At 40.1% G+C, this 16,585-nt stretch overlaps 1 protein-coding gene across 2 annotated transcripts in view; it reads right to left on the bottom strand.

Annotated features, from left to right (window-relative positions):
- The window catches only part of prkar1b (protein kinase, cAMP-dependent, regulatory, type I, beta), an 82,562-nt gene that overhangs the window by 26,193 nt on the left and 39,784 nt on the right, over positions 1 to 16,585 (bottom strand). For both annotated transcript variants that reach the window (XM_084744458.1, XM_084744459.1), the window contains 2 exons: positions 6,808 to 6,869; positions 1,405 to 1,451 (listed from right to left, as the gene is read on the bottom strand). In XM_084744458.1, coding sequence (XP_084600584.1) covers positions 1,405 to 1,451; positions 6,808 to 6,869 — 109 coding nt within the window. The remainder of the gene's footprint in view (positions 1 to 1,404; positions 1,452 to 6,807; positions 6,870 to 16,585) is intronic.

The following is a 16,585-nucleotide window of genomic DNA, read 5'->3' as shown; positions in this document are numbered from 1 at the left end:
ATCAATACTGTGATCTGAGACTAGATATTGTCTTAGATTTTGGATCGTTATGTTGTGATATGGCATATGTGTTGTCTTTTCTTGGTTATAAAGGCTTTATTATGGTAGAGTTATGTAAATTTCTGTTGTTACCAGACTATCCTTGCTTCCTTGTTCTTTTATTTGCCTTTATTCCCTTAGTCATTACATCAACATTATTAATGATTATTTATCAACTTTATTGTGTTAACATTTTGTGAAAGCATTTATGGTAATCCCTATAGTATTTTTGCAATATCAATATTGAGGTATTTGGTTACTGTCATATTGGATTTTTTCCAGTAAGGTTACACAGCTAAGAGAGAGTTGTGACGACCCACTTGTGGTAAAAAGGACTGGCTGCTCTTTACACCCAAACGAAAAAGGTAAAAGCCACAGACTGTAAGATTAGCAGTGAAAACAAAAACGTTTCCCACTAAAAAGCCTCTATTGTGAGAGTTAGATTATCATACAGTGAATATCAGATCTTACACAAGACTACCTAACACTGGCGATGACGGAGAAAAAGAGAAAAAAAAAATCACATAAGGAACAAGAGAACATCCGCACATTTTGATAACAGGTAATGTTTCATCAGGCCTGAAAAACTTTGCATTTCAAGTTTGAAATGTGGCCTGTTCAGTCTAATAAAGTTGTGCAGTTATTCTCTGCTTTTTTCTTCACTAAATTTCCTATCTTGTACTGTTCTGTGGGAAACAATCATGGCCCATTACTGTTTCAGCAGAATGTAGAAATAGGCATCATAACTTATCTAATCACATTTAACAGGACAACACCGGAAACAATGCCAGTCATTGCAACGTTGAGTAAGAGTTACGCAGTCTTTTTATCGAGGCACCATCTCAGTATTTATATACTTCCTTCTCTCAGGTGGGTCGTCTACATCGGCACGCTCGGCCAAGCTTACCAACCTGCTTCTCTCCTCTTACCCACCATCTCTGTGCTCACCGCTTTAAGTCGATAAGGTAATTTCCTGTTTAACTTTCCATCAGCTCCTGTTTTATCTCTCCACTTAACTCTATCGCTCTCTGTCAGGCTTGCTAAGACGAAAGACGTCCTCAGTTTGGTTGCCTTCACAGTGCGCTGGACTCTATAGCGCCATGTTCAGATTGTCATCAGAGTGGAAACCAGCTTTGAAGAGAACAAAACATGGGGGCAATCCAATACAACCTGCCCATTGTTAGCGGGAAACATTGTCTCAACATGAGTGGAGAAGGCAGGGTTTTCCCACTGAGTCACACTGCATACTGGAATCCCCTTTATTTTAATGGCTTGCTATAGTTAATTTACCTCACAATGAAAGAAATTACTCCAAAGAGAAAATGACTGAGTGTTTTTGTGTGTGTGTGCAAATCGGGCACTTACGTCCACTTCACCTTGGTCGATCACATAGAAGTTGTCTCCTTCATCGCCTGGAGGGAAGAAAAGAGGAGAAACACAGGAGTTTGTGAGAGAGAAGGGGGAAAAAAAGCAGGAAAAGTAGCTGGAGCCAACAGGAAAGCTTACTTTTCCTATTAATACCACCTGCTGCTTAAGTTCTCAAAGGTTGATTCTTAAACCATTAAACCAAAACGGGTGCATTAAGAGATTAAACTCATTTGTCAGACTCTTGGAATACTACTTTTACGAGGGGAGAACAAAAATACATTGAGATATTGTTGGGCTTTGTCGATCTTGAAACTTCTACATAAACACGCATTTTCTCACAGTCCTTATGTCTGTTAACTTCCATTCCTTCTCCTTAAAAGAACAACTGTTGATTATGTGTCTTGCTATCATTTTTCTTGTCGGGTCTTTATAAGTTGAGGGCCTCGAAAAGCTTCAGGGCAGACCCAGCGTCAGAGATGCTGACTACCTCCTCCAGAATGCATATTTTACCGGGCCTGCCAATATCTCTGTGAAATGGGGTTCTTGCCAGCAGAAAGTTGCAGCAACAGCGGTGCTCATTACTGATGCTTGGGTAGCTTAATAGTGGAAACTCTGAAACAGAGGTGCCTGAGCATGCACAGCTACAACACCTCAGTACAGATTCATCGTATACAACTACAGACGTAAGCTCCATTTATTTTGTTCCAGACATCGCTGGTCTACACAGAAAATGGGCACAGACATGCATTTCTATGAGGAAGTAGTTGATTGATATTGATGAATGATTCCAGAGAATAATTTCCGGTGCTGTCTTGACTTGGAGATTATTTTTTCAGTGGTACAAATTATGTCATCATTTCATCATTTTATCCAATTAGACATTTGTGTGAAATTTTGTCTTAATCAGCATATGAATTGTTGAGTCATGGACAAAAACATATTTTATGAGGTCATGAGTGATCTTGACCTCTGACCTTGAAATTCTTATTTGTTCATCCTTGAGTTGTAGTAGATGTTTGTGCCGAATTCACAAGAATGGGGCCAGATGTGAGGTGAACTTGACCTTTGACCTCGGAAATCAAATCAGTTCATCTGTGAGTCCAGTTGGACGTTCGTGCCAAATTTGCAGAAATTCCATCAAAGTTATTGAGATATTGGATTCACAAGAATGGGACAGACGTGAGGTCACAATGACATTGACCTTTGACCACCAAAATCTACTCACTTCAACCTTCAGTCAAAGTGAACATTTGTGCCAAGTTTGAAGAAACTTCTTCAAGGTATTCCTAAGATGTTGTGTTCACAAAAATGGGACAGATGAATGGCTTCCAGCCACAGTCAGCCTCCAGCCAGCACAGAGGCATAATCATGTTAATCTTTCTGATTAACATGTTATGTTTGTTAAATCTGTGCAAAATATGAAGTGTAAATTATGCTGGAGAATATCTTGACGAGCAGCAGAAACTTCCTGGAATCTCCGCCAGTTGCCTGGTGACACCTCTCAAAATGTAAAACCATTCCTTTAAGTTTGGCCCGAGGGTTGCACCAGCAGAAAATACGTGTTGCTGCCTAAATCAGAAAGGGATTACTCTGTTGAGGGTGGGCATTTTAGAAAATCTCAGACTCAATGTGTCTGGAAAGATGCAGCTTGCCATGACTCTGCAAATTTTAATGCCTCTTGCAAGTGAAGGGTGTTTCATAATGTCTGTTTGCCCAAGAAAAGACAGATGCAGCAACTGTGGCTACAATTTTACTAAGAATACATTATATCTTATTTACAGTGATGTTTTTCCTATATCAGGTGCAACTAATTGATAATTGGTCAGTTATAATATGTGCACGCTGTGCTTTCAGAGTGAACCCTAAACCTTGAAGCGAGCCATGGGATCTGGTTGGTTGACATCTGCTAAAAGCATCTAGTCTGGAGATAAGGCTGAAAAATGGTGAAGTGTTCCTTTAATTATGCTATCCGTTACATAGGGCTCAAGGGAAATTATTTAAGAGGATTGACAGCCACATGCATGAGCACTGTGAAGCTCTCCCCGCAGCTACTGCTTACAATAAGATATAAATGCAACTCCACTCATAGGTACAAGTGGGTGATGATGCATAAGTATACATGACACAAGTATGCATGCGTGTGCATTTTGTAGGTACCAAATGAGGGTGTGTACGACTGTGTGGCTGTGTGTGTGTGTTCGTGTGTGAACGTTCACCTGAAGAGTTGAAAGGCTGAGAGCGCTTTGTGTGTAAAGTTCACAGGAGTTCACACGGCTAATTAATACTGAGTGGAGAGTGCTCGTTAATCATATAGCTCTATTTGTCACACAAAACGCTCCTTGTCTGTCTGACAGTTTGTCCCACTGGAGACCGCAGAGACACAGACACACACACACACACACACACACACACACACACACACACACACATAACCTGCTGCAACCTGGCCCTTTCCTTTCCTATCTCCCTCTCTCTGTCTCTGCCTCCCTCTCTTTCATCTCATTTATCTCTCTTTCAATTCCCTCTCACTCTGTCTTTCTTTTCTTTTACTCTTCCTGTCTTTTATCACTTTGGTGCTCAAGTCTTTGTTTTGAGGGCTTCCAATCCCCCTGTGCCTGCGAGCGCAAGCAAATATTTGACCAGAACGTGCACAAACACATACACACACGGGCAGGCTGGTGTACTCAGTGTGGCCTCGTTTCAACACACACTAATTGTCGCACACACTGTTAAGGTTCTTTGGCTTTGCTCAGAAGAAAAACAGGGGTAAAATTAGGGCTGTGATGATAACCGCATTACTGCAGTTCTGTGGATTGTGTGGTTCCTACTGTGGGGCTGAGCTCATTACCGTCATCGCTGCAAATTTTGTTTTGAAAGGTCAATCTCATGCTGAAATCAGTGCATTGATCTATTAATACAGATAAGGATCAGCGCTGTAACACACAAGTCAAGGAAACAGCCTCTAACTGGTCAAAAGACTCAACCCAAGGCATCTTGGCACTGCCAGCGGACGACTAACAACAACCACAACTGTTTTCAACACAGAAAAATAGAAAAGCATGCATGATTTACTTTACTACATCTCCAAAAAAGATACTGCAGTTCAAGCCTGCAAAGCTTCTGAAAGGGATACGATGTTGTAATGGTATTACACTAACGTCAGCATTAGCGTAACGTTAGCCTTTCCTGCTCAGCTTACATTGGGGCTAGCCCTGTCACCTTTTCCAGCAGTTGGGAAAAAACAGATAAGATTTTTCTTGGTCTTTAGAGGCTCCAGGATTTATCAACAGACACACTGTGATATGTACTGTACATTTACTGCCAGACTTAAAACTTAATGCTAAAGTTACTACTCTGCTGTGAGCAACACCATCACTCAGTCTGTCGCTCTCTCTTTCACTTGCACACATTAATGTACAACCATATTCCTTAAATTAGCTGTTATGCTCATGACAGCATGCTTCAATAAAGACCAATAAAACATATTTGTTAAGGCAGTCACGGTAAACCACCATCCTGTGGGAAGATGTTGCTTTGTCACGGCTATAAGAAAAAAACATACCGTCACAGCCCTAGGTAACATCTTTGGCCTCAGATTTGTACCTGTTAAGCTCAACGTGTCCATCTTTTAAATTAATATGCAGAACTGCATATACTGTATGTCAGGAACAGCAGATTAAATTAACTTGATATATTGCATTAGACAATAGAGTAAAATAAAAACTCCTCTACACTTCATTCTGCATGTTATGATAGAGTAAATTCTGCCTTTGTTTAAATACCACTCAAGCCAGAGTCGATAATTTCTAACTGTGTCTAAATAGTGTGTGATAGGCCAGGAGCAGAGGTGTTTTTTTAAGCTGTACAGTAGTCCAGACATTAGCAATGACATCAGCACTGTACATACTGTATACCATACTCTATAGTGTATATAACAATGGGCTGTCTGGGACTGGGGGCCCTGCAAAGTTAGCTATACTTATTATCACCAAATTAGGACTGATAGACTCCTGGATGCTGTCTTAGAGGAGGCGGGAGTGACTGAGCGACTGTGCGTGTGATCCGGTGTGTGTCTGAAAGCTCCCACTTAATGTCTAAGAGAATGTGTGCTTGTATGGCCCGCTCCACAAGTGTGAGCTAGAAACACAGTATTATCTGAAAGTGGGCATTTGTCTGTGAGAATGTGTGTTTTGAGTGTTCTAAATATGTGATTTAACGCGGCTGAGTCTGTGTTTGATAGGAGCTTGAGTGTCGGGTGGGATGGGGGCACTGGAAAAATACAGTCTGGCCCTGTTAAGCTCTGTGTTGCTTCAAAGTCCAGGGATGTCTAGAGTGACTTTGACGACTGTGGTTAGGCAGAGGAGAGGGAACTGACATCTGGTGTAGAGTGGGGGAATGTCTGACTGGAGGGAACAAGGGAACACTAGGACAAAATAAACGTTAGTAGTGGCAGTGCAGTAGATGCATTCTTTGAGATAACAAGCCCTGTTTTTGTAGTGATGCAACGACCAGCGCAGGCAGCACTCCAACCCTGTGTACTCATGTTGTGCTGCTCATTACCGTCCAGACAACAATATGATTTCCATTTGTTGAGCAAATGTTGTAATGCTTTCCCGTGACAGATGCAGCTGTTTCGAAGATATGAGACCAGTGATGCGACTGGCTGAGAGTGCTGAAACCAGTAACAACAACAAACTGCTTTCATCGCCTCAGCCACATAAAGTACACACCATGTCCTCAGTCACAATTGATAATTATCAATATCCATCGATAGGAAAGACTCACCAGCTATATCTCCCAAGCCTGTGCCACTTTGCCTTTGCAGGAAAGAGCCCAAAGCCATCCTAGATAATCAGTGAGAATGGCATATTTTCCTTGCACTTAATTGGCTGGAACATCACCTTCTATATCTATCGATATCAAAATCTGTAACATCTCTTCATTATCTATGTCCTTACTTAGCAACACATAACTTTAAATGTTGGGCATTTGCACTTTCCAGTTTATTTATTCTGCAATCATATAAATATGATTATCAACTCTCATATAAGTTTTTAAGGATTAATCCTATCAATTAAACAAGAAATATGAAAGATCCTAGTGTTCAAAAATTGGTGCTGCAGATCAAATATTTAATCCTTATGTAATTTACAGTCTATGGTTCAAGCAAGGAACAGGAGCACAAGACGAGCACAACTGTAAGTTTGTCTGTAACTGTCGGTTGTCTGTGATGTAAAGTTTGCATGTTTCCTTGCTCTCTGATGAGAAATCATGGTAATTTTATGATTTATTACAGAAAAAAAAAATTAATTAATGAAACCTAAATTCTGATTCACTTCACAGTTTACACATCCTTGATTGTGACAACATAAATACATCAAAACACACATTCATACATACCTTGCTGGATAACCGTTTCCCCTGCAATGTGGGTGACTGGGAACATGGCATCAAAGATGTCACTGAAGGAGAAAGAGGAAGAAGGGAGAGGGCAAGAGAGACGGAGAACACAGTCATTACCAACATACCTACTATTATGTTGCATTACTCACAGTACTTCCCAACTGTTTACTCACTCACTCGCACACACAAACATGCAGAACACAAAAGAGTTTGTTTCCACGGAAGAGCGGCATGATGGAAAAGACAGAGCAACACAATGTCAACGCTATCAGCAGGTATCACAGAGAGAATTCTGGATGACCCCAGCACACACAGAAAACACCCACCTGAATGTGTATACAACTGATTTCTTCATCATCATCCACGTCCAAACAAACACCCACTCTCCTCAGTTAAAAGCATCACAAAAAAACACACACATATGCCAATAAGAACATAGTTTAACAAATCCACCACAGTTTCATTCATCATCATAAGCCTCAAAAACATCAATTGAATGTATTTTTTTGACAGTGACATTATAACTACTTGTTTATTACTACAGGTGTTCAGCCTGAATGCAAATACTGAACATAATAGAATATCATCCTCAGATAAATCATCATAACAAAACTTCAGTCACCGTCTCAGCATCTTTACATCTTATCAGTAATGCACACAGACTTTTTGTTGTTTCAGGACATGATCAAAGCCTTTATCTCTGAGTGTATCTTTGGAAAGAGGTGCTGAGAAAACAAACAAAACGATGGCTGTGCCTAAGCACTTAATTTCTGTTTCAGCCCGGCAGGGAAAGTGCCTGTTAGACTGTTCCTAATCGGGCCGTTTAAATGCATGAAGCCTCAGCAGATTAAAGTTCCTCCGCTGAGATGTGTTGGGACAAGAGAAAACTCAGTATCTTTCGTCTCTTCCTCGTCCTCTCTGCCCATCTCTCACCTTCAGGGTATATTTATCTATCTAATCAGTTACATACCACCCGTCTTATAGAGAAATATAGAAAAAACAATAAAAGAGGGTCAGGCATATCAAAGACATACAAGACCTGCTGAGTGAATGTGGGGCAAGTTCGAGCCCGCTCCAGGTTATGTGTGCATGTCACTGAATGAGTGTGTTTGCACCAGTCTGTCTGCGTTTTGAGTATATATTGCCTATGAAAACATGCAGGTTTCTACAAAATAATGTGTGGGTGTTGAGTATGTCTGTGTTCATGACAGTGCACTTGACTATGCAGCACTTAGAAATGAAAAGGTTTACGTACCCATACACACCTTGCTGCACACTACAAACATAAAAGTGCTGTTTTACGTGAAACTCCCTGGTAAAAAAAAAAAAAACTGTAGGTCAACAGATGTTGGGGAGAGATCTGAGGATATTATTGAGTGGTTTGGAAGTGAACGGACCCTGCTGGTATTTGTTTATGTGACACTGAATAAAAAGCAGACTTAAGAAGGTGGATTTGGGCCAACTACACCCACAGGTAGGCCCTATGCGATGCAGCTGGCCACTGACTCACACATACTCCAGGACACACAGTGCAGACACACACACAAGTGCACAAAAACATAGTCCCTCTCTGAAGTGTAAAAGCACGGGCTAAAAGATGCACAGACACACTCTCATATACAACGCAGCTTCCATATATACACATGGTACTATGCATGCAACTGGTACACTCATTTCTGCAGGTCAACACACAAACACACACACTTAAGCACTTGAAAACACGCATACTAACACTGTCACATATGACACTTAAACTAAAATGCTTTGATGGTGATTAGTCAGAGCAACATCTGCAGGAGTGCCCTCAACTCTCCTCACGTCTGTGACCACCTGCACTCGGCATGGAGTCGAGCAGTTTCAGAGCAGTCGGTTTCAGGTCAGATAAACTAGTAATGTTTGGTTCATGAAAATACAAAACCTAATTCCAAAAAGGTTGGGACAGTGCGTAAACCGTAAATAAAAACAGATTGCAATGATTTTCAAAAACTTTTCAACTCATATTCGATACAGTACTGATGCTGGCTTTTGAATAAAGGGGTGGAAATCTAGATGGTCCTTTTCCTCTTTAGCCCAGTGGACACAATGATTTAACAATTTGAAATGTGGAGTCATCAGGCAACAGCTTACTTTTTCTGGTAGATGAAGCAACAAACTATGTTTACTGACAACAGTTTTCCAGTCTTCCCTAACCTATGTAGTATCCTTTATTTGCGATCAGCAACAGAAGATAGAGGTGTAGGGTAAAAACACTACAGGAACACACAAGTCATTAACTTTTATATCATATCTTAAATTATACTAAAATTATATCAAAATATATTTCAATACTTTCTAACTCAAGACAGATTGTACTTTTGTATGAACCATTTTCTAGTGGTGAGGATAATGAGTTAATGATGGTGATGATGCATCATGCAGCTAAGTTGGATGCTCAAGACTGAGGGACATAGTCATAGCAAGAGGATCAAAGGCAAGCAAACCTGCGTTTAGGTAATTACCCTTGACCACTTCTCTCTTTCCATGTCCTGCCTCTCACTGAATGCATCGCTGAGCGCAACAAAGACACTTATGCAGGTAATTGCTTCCCCTTGTCTCTACCTGTCTCTCTTTCCCTTTCTTCATCCCCAACTTCCTCCCTGTCTGTTCTCGATAACTTTTTCTCTTCCTCTCCCCTCTCAATTACCCCTTTCTTCCCTCTAATTCTTCCCGCTGCTCCACCTATTTCTCTCATCTCTCGGTCTATCGCCCCCTCCCTGCCTGTCCTAGATGAAGTGATTAATCTTGTCCTTTCCGCTACCTGTAGCCCCTCTGACCTTATGAAAAGGCAGAGCGCCCCCTCACCCTCCCACCCTAACAATGGACGTGCTGTTCTGACAGAGGCAGACAAAAAGAGACAGAGACGAAGAGACCCCGCAGACTCTGAAGGGGCTGGGAAGTTCACCTCCACCCTAGGGAGGGAGACAAAGCTTCTGTCATGGTTGAGATATGTGAAGATACTTCCCTGCAACACATGTGCATGCACCCTCACACATATATTCTTACTAGCAAGCAAGCATGTAAAAAACACATACTAAAACTAGAAGAGTGAACTCAGTAGAGTGCAGATCCCTGCCAGGCAACGGATGGTGAAGCACCTACTGCAATGCCACCACAACTGCCAGATGCAACCAGCAGAGATTTGCAAAAATCAGCCAACACTAACATGACCGGTTCAGAAGGAACTGACTGTGACCAGTCAAGTCTGGTTACATTCATGTCTGTCCAGATTCATATAAGGTATATTGCTAAGACACCGAAGGAATTTAACATGGAACTTATCACTATATTGACCTGTAACTTTGAAGGAATTTAATAAAAGGTAATTGTGTAAGTGTGTTTTCTGGCAAAATGAAAGTCATCACTATACATGTATGAGTCCAGTAAATAATTTCCAGTGAGAATCACACTCTTTTTTGCCATGCATTTTGCCCCTCTTGCGATTTGAAAATTGCTGAAAGCCATATTGTGATTTCGATAAAGTTTTGATTGATTGTACAGCCCTAGTCTTCACTACTGAGAAGTACAAAGGACTGACAGAGAGCTGAACATTATGATGTCACAGTGAAGTTAACCTTTTACATTTTGGACATAAACTGTCATCACCTCATCAATTTATTCCATTAGATATTTGTGTGTAATTTTGCCAAAAATATGTTTAGTGAGGTCACCGTGACAATGGCCTTTGACCACCAACATCTAATCAGGTCATCCTTGAGTCCAAGAGGTCATTTGTGCCAAATTTGAAGAAATAAAATCAAGACATTCTTAAGATATTGTGTTCACAAGAACGAGATGACCTTAAAACATAATGCTCGTGGCCACAGCTGTCGTCGGCATGGAGCCATAAAAAAAGGTTTTTCAGGGTTTTTCAAAAATCGTGAATCATAGAGGTCCTTCAGCATACAGACATGGATGTGCACAAAATGTTAGGCTGATGTATCCAGTAGTATTCAAGACTAGCTGTAGACAAACTGGATTTCTGTTGATCACACACACACACACACAGGTGATGACATGACAACAAAAATGCATCCATGTAAGGGTCCAATTATTAATTACTTTCATACACTCCTTGCTGACATCACTCTTAGCTTATTTAAAAGTTCCAATCTCATGCACACACACTCGGTCTCTGTCCAGATGACATCAGCGGCAAGATAATGGCACTTTGAAGGTCAGGGGAGAATCTGAAGATATCAAAAGTGCAGTCAGGGTTAGAATTAACATCAGGATGGATACAATTAGAGAGAAGAAAGCCACCTTTATGTAACGCCCTGCATTACATTGTGTTGTGCTCATGGTGGAACTGTCTGCAAGTCAGATCAGCCAAGCCACTCTTAAATGTAGCTGCCACCTCAGGTTGCAAGTTGTAAGAGTCTGAATACATGCATGTATGTGCATGTTTGTGTGGAAAAGTTTATGTGCACCTTCACTCTCTCTCACACACGCACACGACAATGCAGCAACAGCCCACTATTGTTCTCATACACCCATAAAAATGTGGTGAGCTCAGGGGATTTCTGTCATTAATGAAACAAAATCAGGCCTGCTTGTTTTAGCTGGATTGTTTGTTGCTGTTCATCCTAGTTGGCATTTGATGGCTCTTCTCGCTCACATCTTCCCTCCTTCTTCTTAATCTGTCCAACAACACAGCTGTTTATTTGTTCAGCAGCAGACGCCTTATCTCTTACATTACAAGCTCAACACACTACCACTACCATTATGCCATTAACACCAAAGGGCTCTTTAACAGCGCGGCGTGCCGCCATGTCTTTGTGTTTCTTAATGGGCCGCAGAATGTTGAGTTACACAAGCCCTTAATGGGGAACCCATCCAGAATGCTCACTCGTCTGGGTGGAAGAGGTTTTGCAATATCCAAAACAATCAACAACTACACCGCATACGGGAACTTCCCAGCTCTCCAAGTTGTGTCTCAGCTTGGCAGCGATGTGCCACTGGTTTGGCTGGCACAGCGCTCATGTTGTAAGTGCTTGGAGGATTCATTTTCACTGCCACAGTTGATAGTAATTCAGATTGTTGATTCTGGCAAATCAGAACAATAGTCTTTGTGTTGCAAGTCTACACAAACCCATGATATAAGCAATGGCCAGAGGACACAAAATGTACACTCAGTTTGTATAACGTGAAAGTTTTCTTTGCTAACAACAGTAGCAGGGTGACATCATTAGTCATTAGGGCTGCACAATTAATTAATTTAATTTAATATTATCAAAACTGCAATATGGCCAAGTGGAATGTCCAAATCACAGAAGCTTTTTTATTATAATAAAATGTCTCACAAAACAGAAAACAAAAATTGTGATGCAACTACTACTAATGTACTAATATTGAATCATAATTCACCACTGCATCTTCTATGATTTGGTGGGTTGGAAGTCATTGACCACTCGCAGACAACAGCACTGGTATATTTTTTATCTGTAAAGAGAGTTTTTTAATAAACCCCTGTTTATCACAGATCTAGGGAAAAGTGCATTTTCCTACTGTGAAACATGGACATGGAACAATTTACAAAAAGATCTAAAATTAGATACACTTCCACGTTAAGGGCATCATAAAAAAGCCCAAGAAATGCTTGTTTTTCGTGAGAGTTCTCTATGTTTGAATAGCTGTTGTTTTTTTATGGATTTGTGTGTTGTATTTGTTGCATTTTAATATGGTGTGATTTTACAGTTGCTATCTTGGCCAGGTCTCTCTTGTAAAAAAAGACTTTCAATCTCAATGGGACTTTCTGGTTAAATTATGGTAAAAATAGATAAAAAAAAAAAAAAACTAACTGGGAACTGGGAATCATAAAAATGAGTGTCTGGGAAATGTTTTGTCCCTAATTTACATTATGATGTTATCATCTTGCAGTTACTAAGATGCTGTTATAATAATGATTATGCCATAAGACAGAAATGTGGTTGAATTTAAGTTTTAAGACGTTCAGCTGGCACCTGAGTAGCCTTATGCTGCATACTTACTATAGTCCACCTAGAATTAAAAAGTCTTGGAGGACTGCAAAGTTGCACTGTGCACTAGAAAGTTTAACTGACGTGGGAGGTTGCTATGAATATCATCTATAGCAGTGCTGCTTTTTTTATGCTTTTTCTTCTTTTTTTTGTTTGGCTGCCAGTGAAAAGTTGTGATTAGTCAGCATAACAAGAAAACTTAGAAAAAAGCATGAAAACATACTAAGATTTTTTCTCTGGTGATTGAGGTTTACAAGCCAACAAGCTTGACATGTGACTCATTGTGGTATATCACAGTAAGACGGAAAACAGCTTTATGAGGCTAACTAGGTGATGTACAGTTTATTGTCTGGGTTTAAACTTGAGCACAACCAGCCAAAGTTACTCACATGGAACAACCATCTCACCCCACAGAGCTGTTAGTGGGGACACAATGAAATTTGTTTTCTATGTACATATAGGCACATGCACACAATGATCCACTCATGTACAGACAGACACATCACTGACAATAGGCAGCAGACAGTGAGAGAGAGTGAGTAAAAGAGAGAAAAAAGGGGGAGATGAAGGAGGTATAATTATAAAGCACTGAGGCATTTAGAGAGGATATTTATGACATGAAAGCTCTTGGCACACGCTCTGTCTCTCCCTAGAGACCTGGCGAAAAATGGAGGGACCAGGCCATGCCAGCTGCTGCCCACTTCTTTCAACTGGCCTCCAAACTCCAGCGGCAGTGTGTGTTATATCTTGCCTGGCCAAGACGCACCACAAAGATCCCCTCCCTCAACCAACAAATCACAACCTTATTCCAATTTTGAAACTGCAGTACAGGGGTGATGTTGAATAGAGCTAGGCAGAGGTGGGAAGTAACTAAGTATAAAATACTTTGGTACTGTGATTAAGTAGAGTTTTCGGGTATCTGTCCTTTACTTGAGTGTTTCTGACAACTTGTTACTTTCACTCCCAACATTTTAACACAAAAATCGGTACTTTCTAGTCCGTTATTTTTATTTTGCACCATAGCCCGCCTCCTTCAATCTAATTTCAACCAATTTCAGCCTCAATGGATGGGACAATAACACACAGAAAAGACAATTCCCTGGTCTTTCTATTAGTGTATATCATATACTACATATAAAACAAGTCAAAAACAACATAAAAAGACATAACAAGACAAAAAAAGGTAACAAAAAACAGCTGATAGAAATGTCCTTCATAGGGTTACTTTTTACTTTTATATTCTGAATACATTTTAGAACCTGCACTTGAATCAGTACTTTTTTTTTTTAACCTTTTTACACACAAGTATCTGTAAGTATCTGCAACAGAATGATTTCAGCAGACACCAAATGAAGAGAACATTTATTTTAATTTCATTTGTTTAGAACTATCTTTGAGATTTTAATGATTTAACCAGGTATACCTCTGAGAAAATAATCAGTGTTATGTGCATTCATATATCACAGGACTACAAGGCAAGTTGATGATTGTTTGTTCATGTTGCACACCATATAGTCTTATTGGCAGATGCATAATATTGAAAACTCCCAAGAGAGAGGGAACAGAAAGGAAAAAGCTACGGGCTGTTATTTATGTGCACACTGCTGAATATGTCCCCTCTGCTCCTCTCTTAAAATATGTGAGGTTGAGCTTATTTTTGAATGATTTTTACAAAGTCCTACTATTTGTCGGGCTGTTGGCCTACACTGAGTATACAGGCAACCATGCAGCACAGAGGTGGTCCTGGAGGTTTACAGGTGGACATAACAGTTTACGGCTGGTGGCAATGACCACTTAAAGATGGTCAACAATGTGGGAGGAGAGAGGAGGCCAAGGCCAGGCGAGGAGAAAGTATACCCTCACTTTTCTAAAACCTCAGCTGGCCCCTTACCTAAATCTGCCCTTGGCTTTGGTCCCCATTTCTCTCAACCTCCAGGTCCGAAAAACATTATAAGCTCCAAAACACACTTGGTGTTCTTAAACTTTGCAATGGCCTACTGCACACTGAACACTTTTTAAATCCTTAATAGAGTTTAAGAGCTCCTTGGTCCGATATTTCTGTCTCAAAGCTCTAATTTGGCTAATGTTCGCATATGTGGAGGTCTAAAAAGGTCTAGTTAGGGTAAGATGTGTGATTAAATGTTGGAAGTTGTATTTAAACCAACAGAGTGCAGGGAGCATACCGTGTTAAACCACACACCTGGACCTGGTGGGTTTATAAGGGGTATAAACCTGCACGCATCCTGTGGCCTCAAAATGTAGACGTGTTTCTCAATGTGTATGCTTTGCAGTACCAAAGCACCCGAGGGCCAGACCTGGTGATCTGTGTGACCTGTACAGTGCTGCTAAAACCTGCTGGAGCAAATGGTGTCGTTTATATGCACTGCAGTGATCAGACCACCTGAGAGAAAGAGAAGAAGGTGAAGAGAAAGAGAGCTAGAAGTTTTAGATTTTTTTCCCCTATCAATCTATCTCAAATTCCCAGTTCCAGGTTCAGTGGGGTGCATATTTTTCCTCATTTTTCCAATTTCTGTCTGACATGTTACATATGAATCATGGATAGGGGAAAGTGATGTAAGATTAGCTAGTGGGAAAGTTGACCCACCCCCTGTTTGTAGAAAACTGTGCATGTAAGACTGTACTGGACTTTGTAAATGCAAGTATTTGAAAAATAGTTGCCTCAGATGTTCCTGTGTGAAAGCAGTGAGCTGATTTAAAATGAATAACATGTGCCCTGTCATACATAGTCACTGCTTTATGCCTCTGTATCAGCCAAGAAATGGTCTAAACTGGGTTGCTCTGGACACCTATGAGTAATCAATGTACTGCTTTAAGATCATAAAAGTGTTTTTATTGCCTCTACAATGCTTAAGATGTTATTTATTTCATCTATTTCTTTTATTTTTTCAATTTTGATTCATTTATTTATAAGCATTATTAGCATTATTAAAATTTATATTATTTCTGCTATTATTATTGTTGCTATTATTTTCTCAGTAAACAAAACTGTGAAAAAAAGAAGGAAAAAAAGGAAAAACAAAACAAAACAGGGCACTTTAGTTGTCATGTGACATTCAGGAAGTGCCCATTATTTCTAATAGGATGGCAAGAAGCACATGGGAGAAGTGGAAAGTATTTATTTACTCAAAAAATATTTTTTTGCTTGTCAAATCAAATTTTCTGCCTATCAGGTATAATGACTGTTATGTCAAAGCAAATCTATCCAGGTATATGTGTATACATGTGAATACCATGTGAACCATGTAGCTATAGATTAGCCTGAATTGCTAAGCTAGGCTGTTTTTCCCTTTTCCCTTGTGTAGTATTAAGCAACATACTGTAACTTTTCCTGTGAAAATATAAACACAGGCTTGTTTCACCTAATGTCAAGGAGGGTGTTTCATAACCAGTTAAAAACTCCTTGTAGTTGCATTAAGCATTAATGCTGTGATGAGATGCAAGATTTTCTGACCTTGTAAAAGCAGACTACACGCTGGCCTGGTCAAATACATACTGGACCAGTCAGGAAACTATGGGAAATGTTTAGCTGATGATACCATGTCTATAAACCCCAAAACCTTTTATTAACACCTATTTAAAATAGAGTAGCTGTTGTGAAGCATTCTTCATTCCATGGCATGGCATGGCTCAAAGTTTAAGTTTTTCCAGTTTGAACATCAGAATCAAAGGTTGCAGAGAAAGCGGCGCATTTGTCCAATTAAATATAGCAGGAAGAACTGAAGGAAAGAACTGTCAAATAA

The sequence above is a fragment of the Lutjanus erythropterus genome, chromosome 19 (genome assembly GCF_056507025.1).
Source record: "Lutjanus erythropterus isolate fLutEry1 chromosome 19, fLutEry1.hap2, whole genome shotgun sequence".
Classification (NCBI taxonomy): domain Eukaryota; kingdom Metazoa; phylum Chordata; class Actinopteri; order Lutjaniformes; family Lutjanidae; genus Lutjanus; species Lutjanus erythropterus.
The sequence above is the reverse complement of the archived record's forward strand: the minus strand, read 5'-3'. Positions and strand labels throughout refer to the sequence as shown.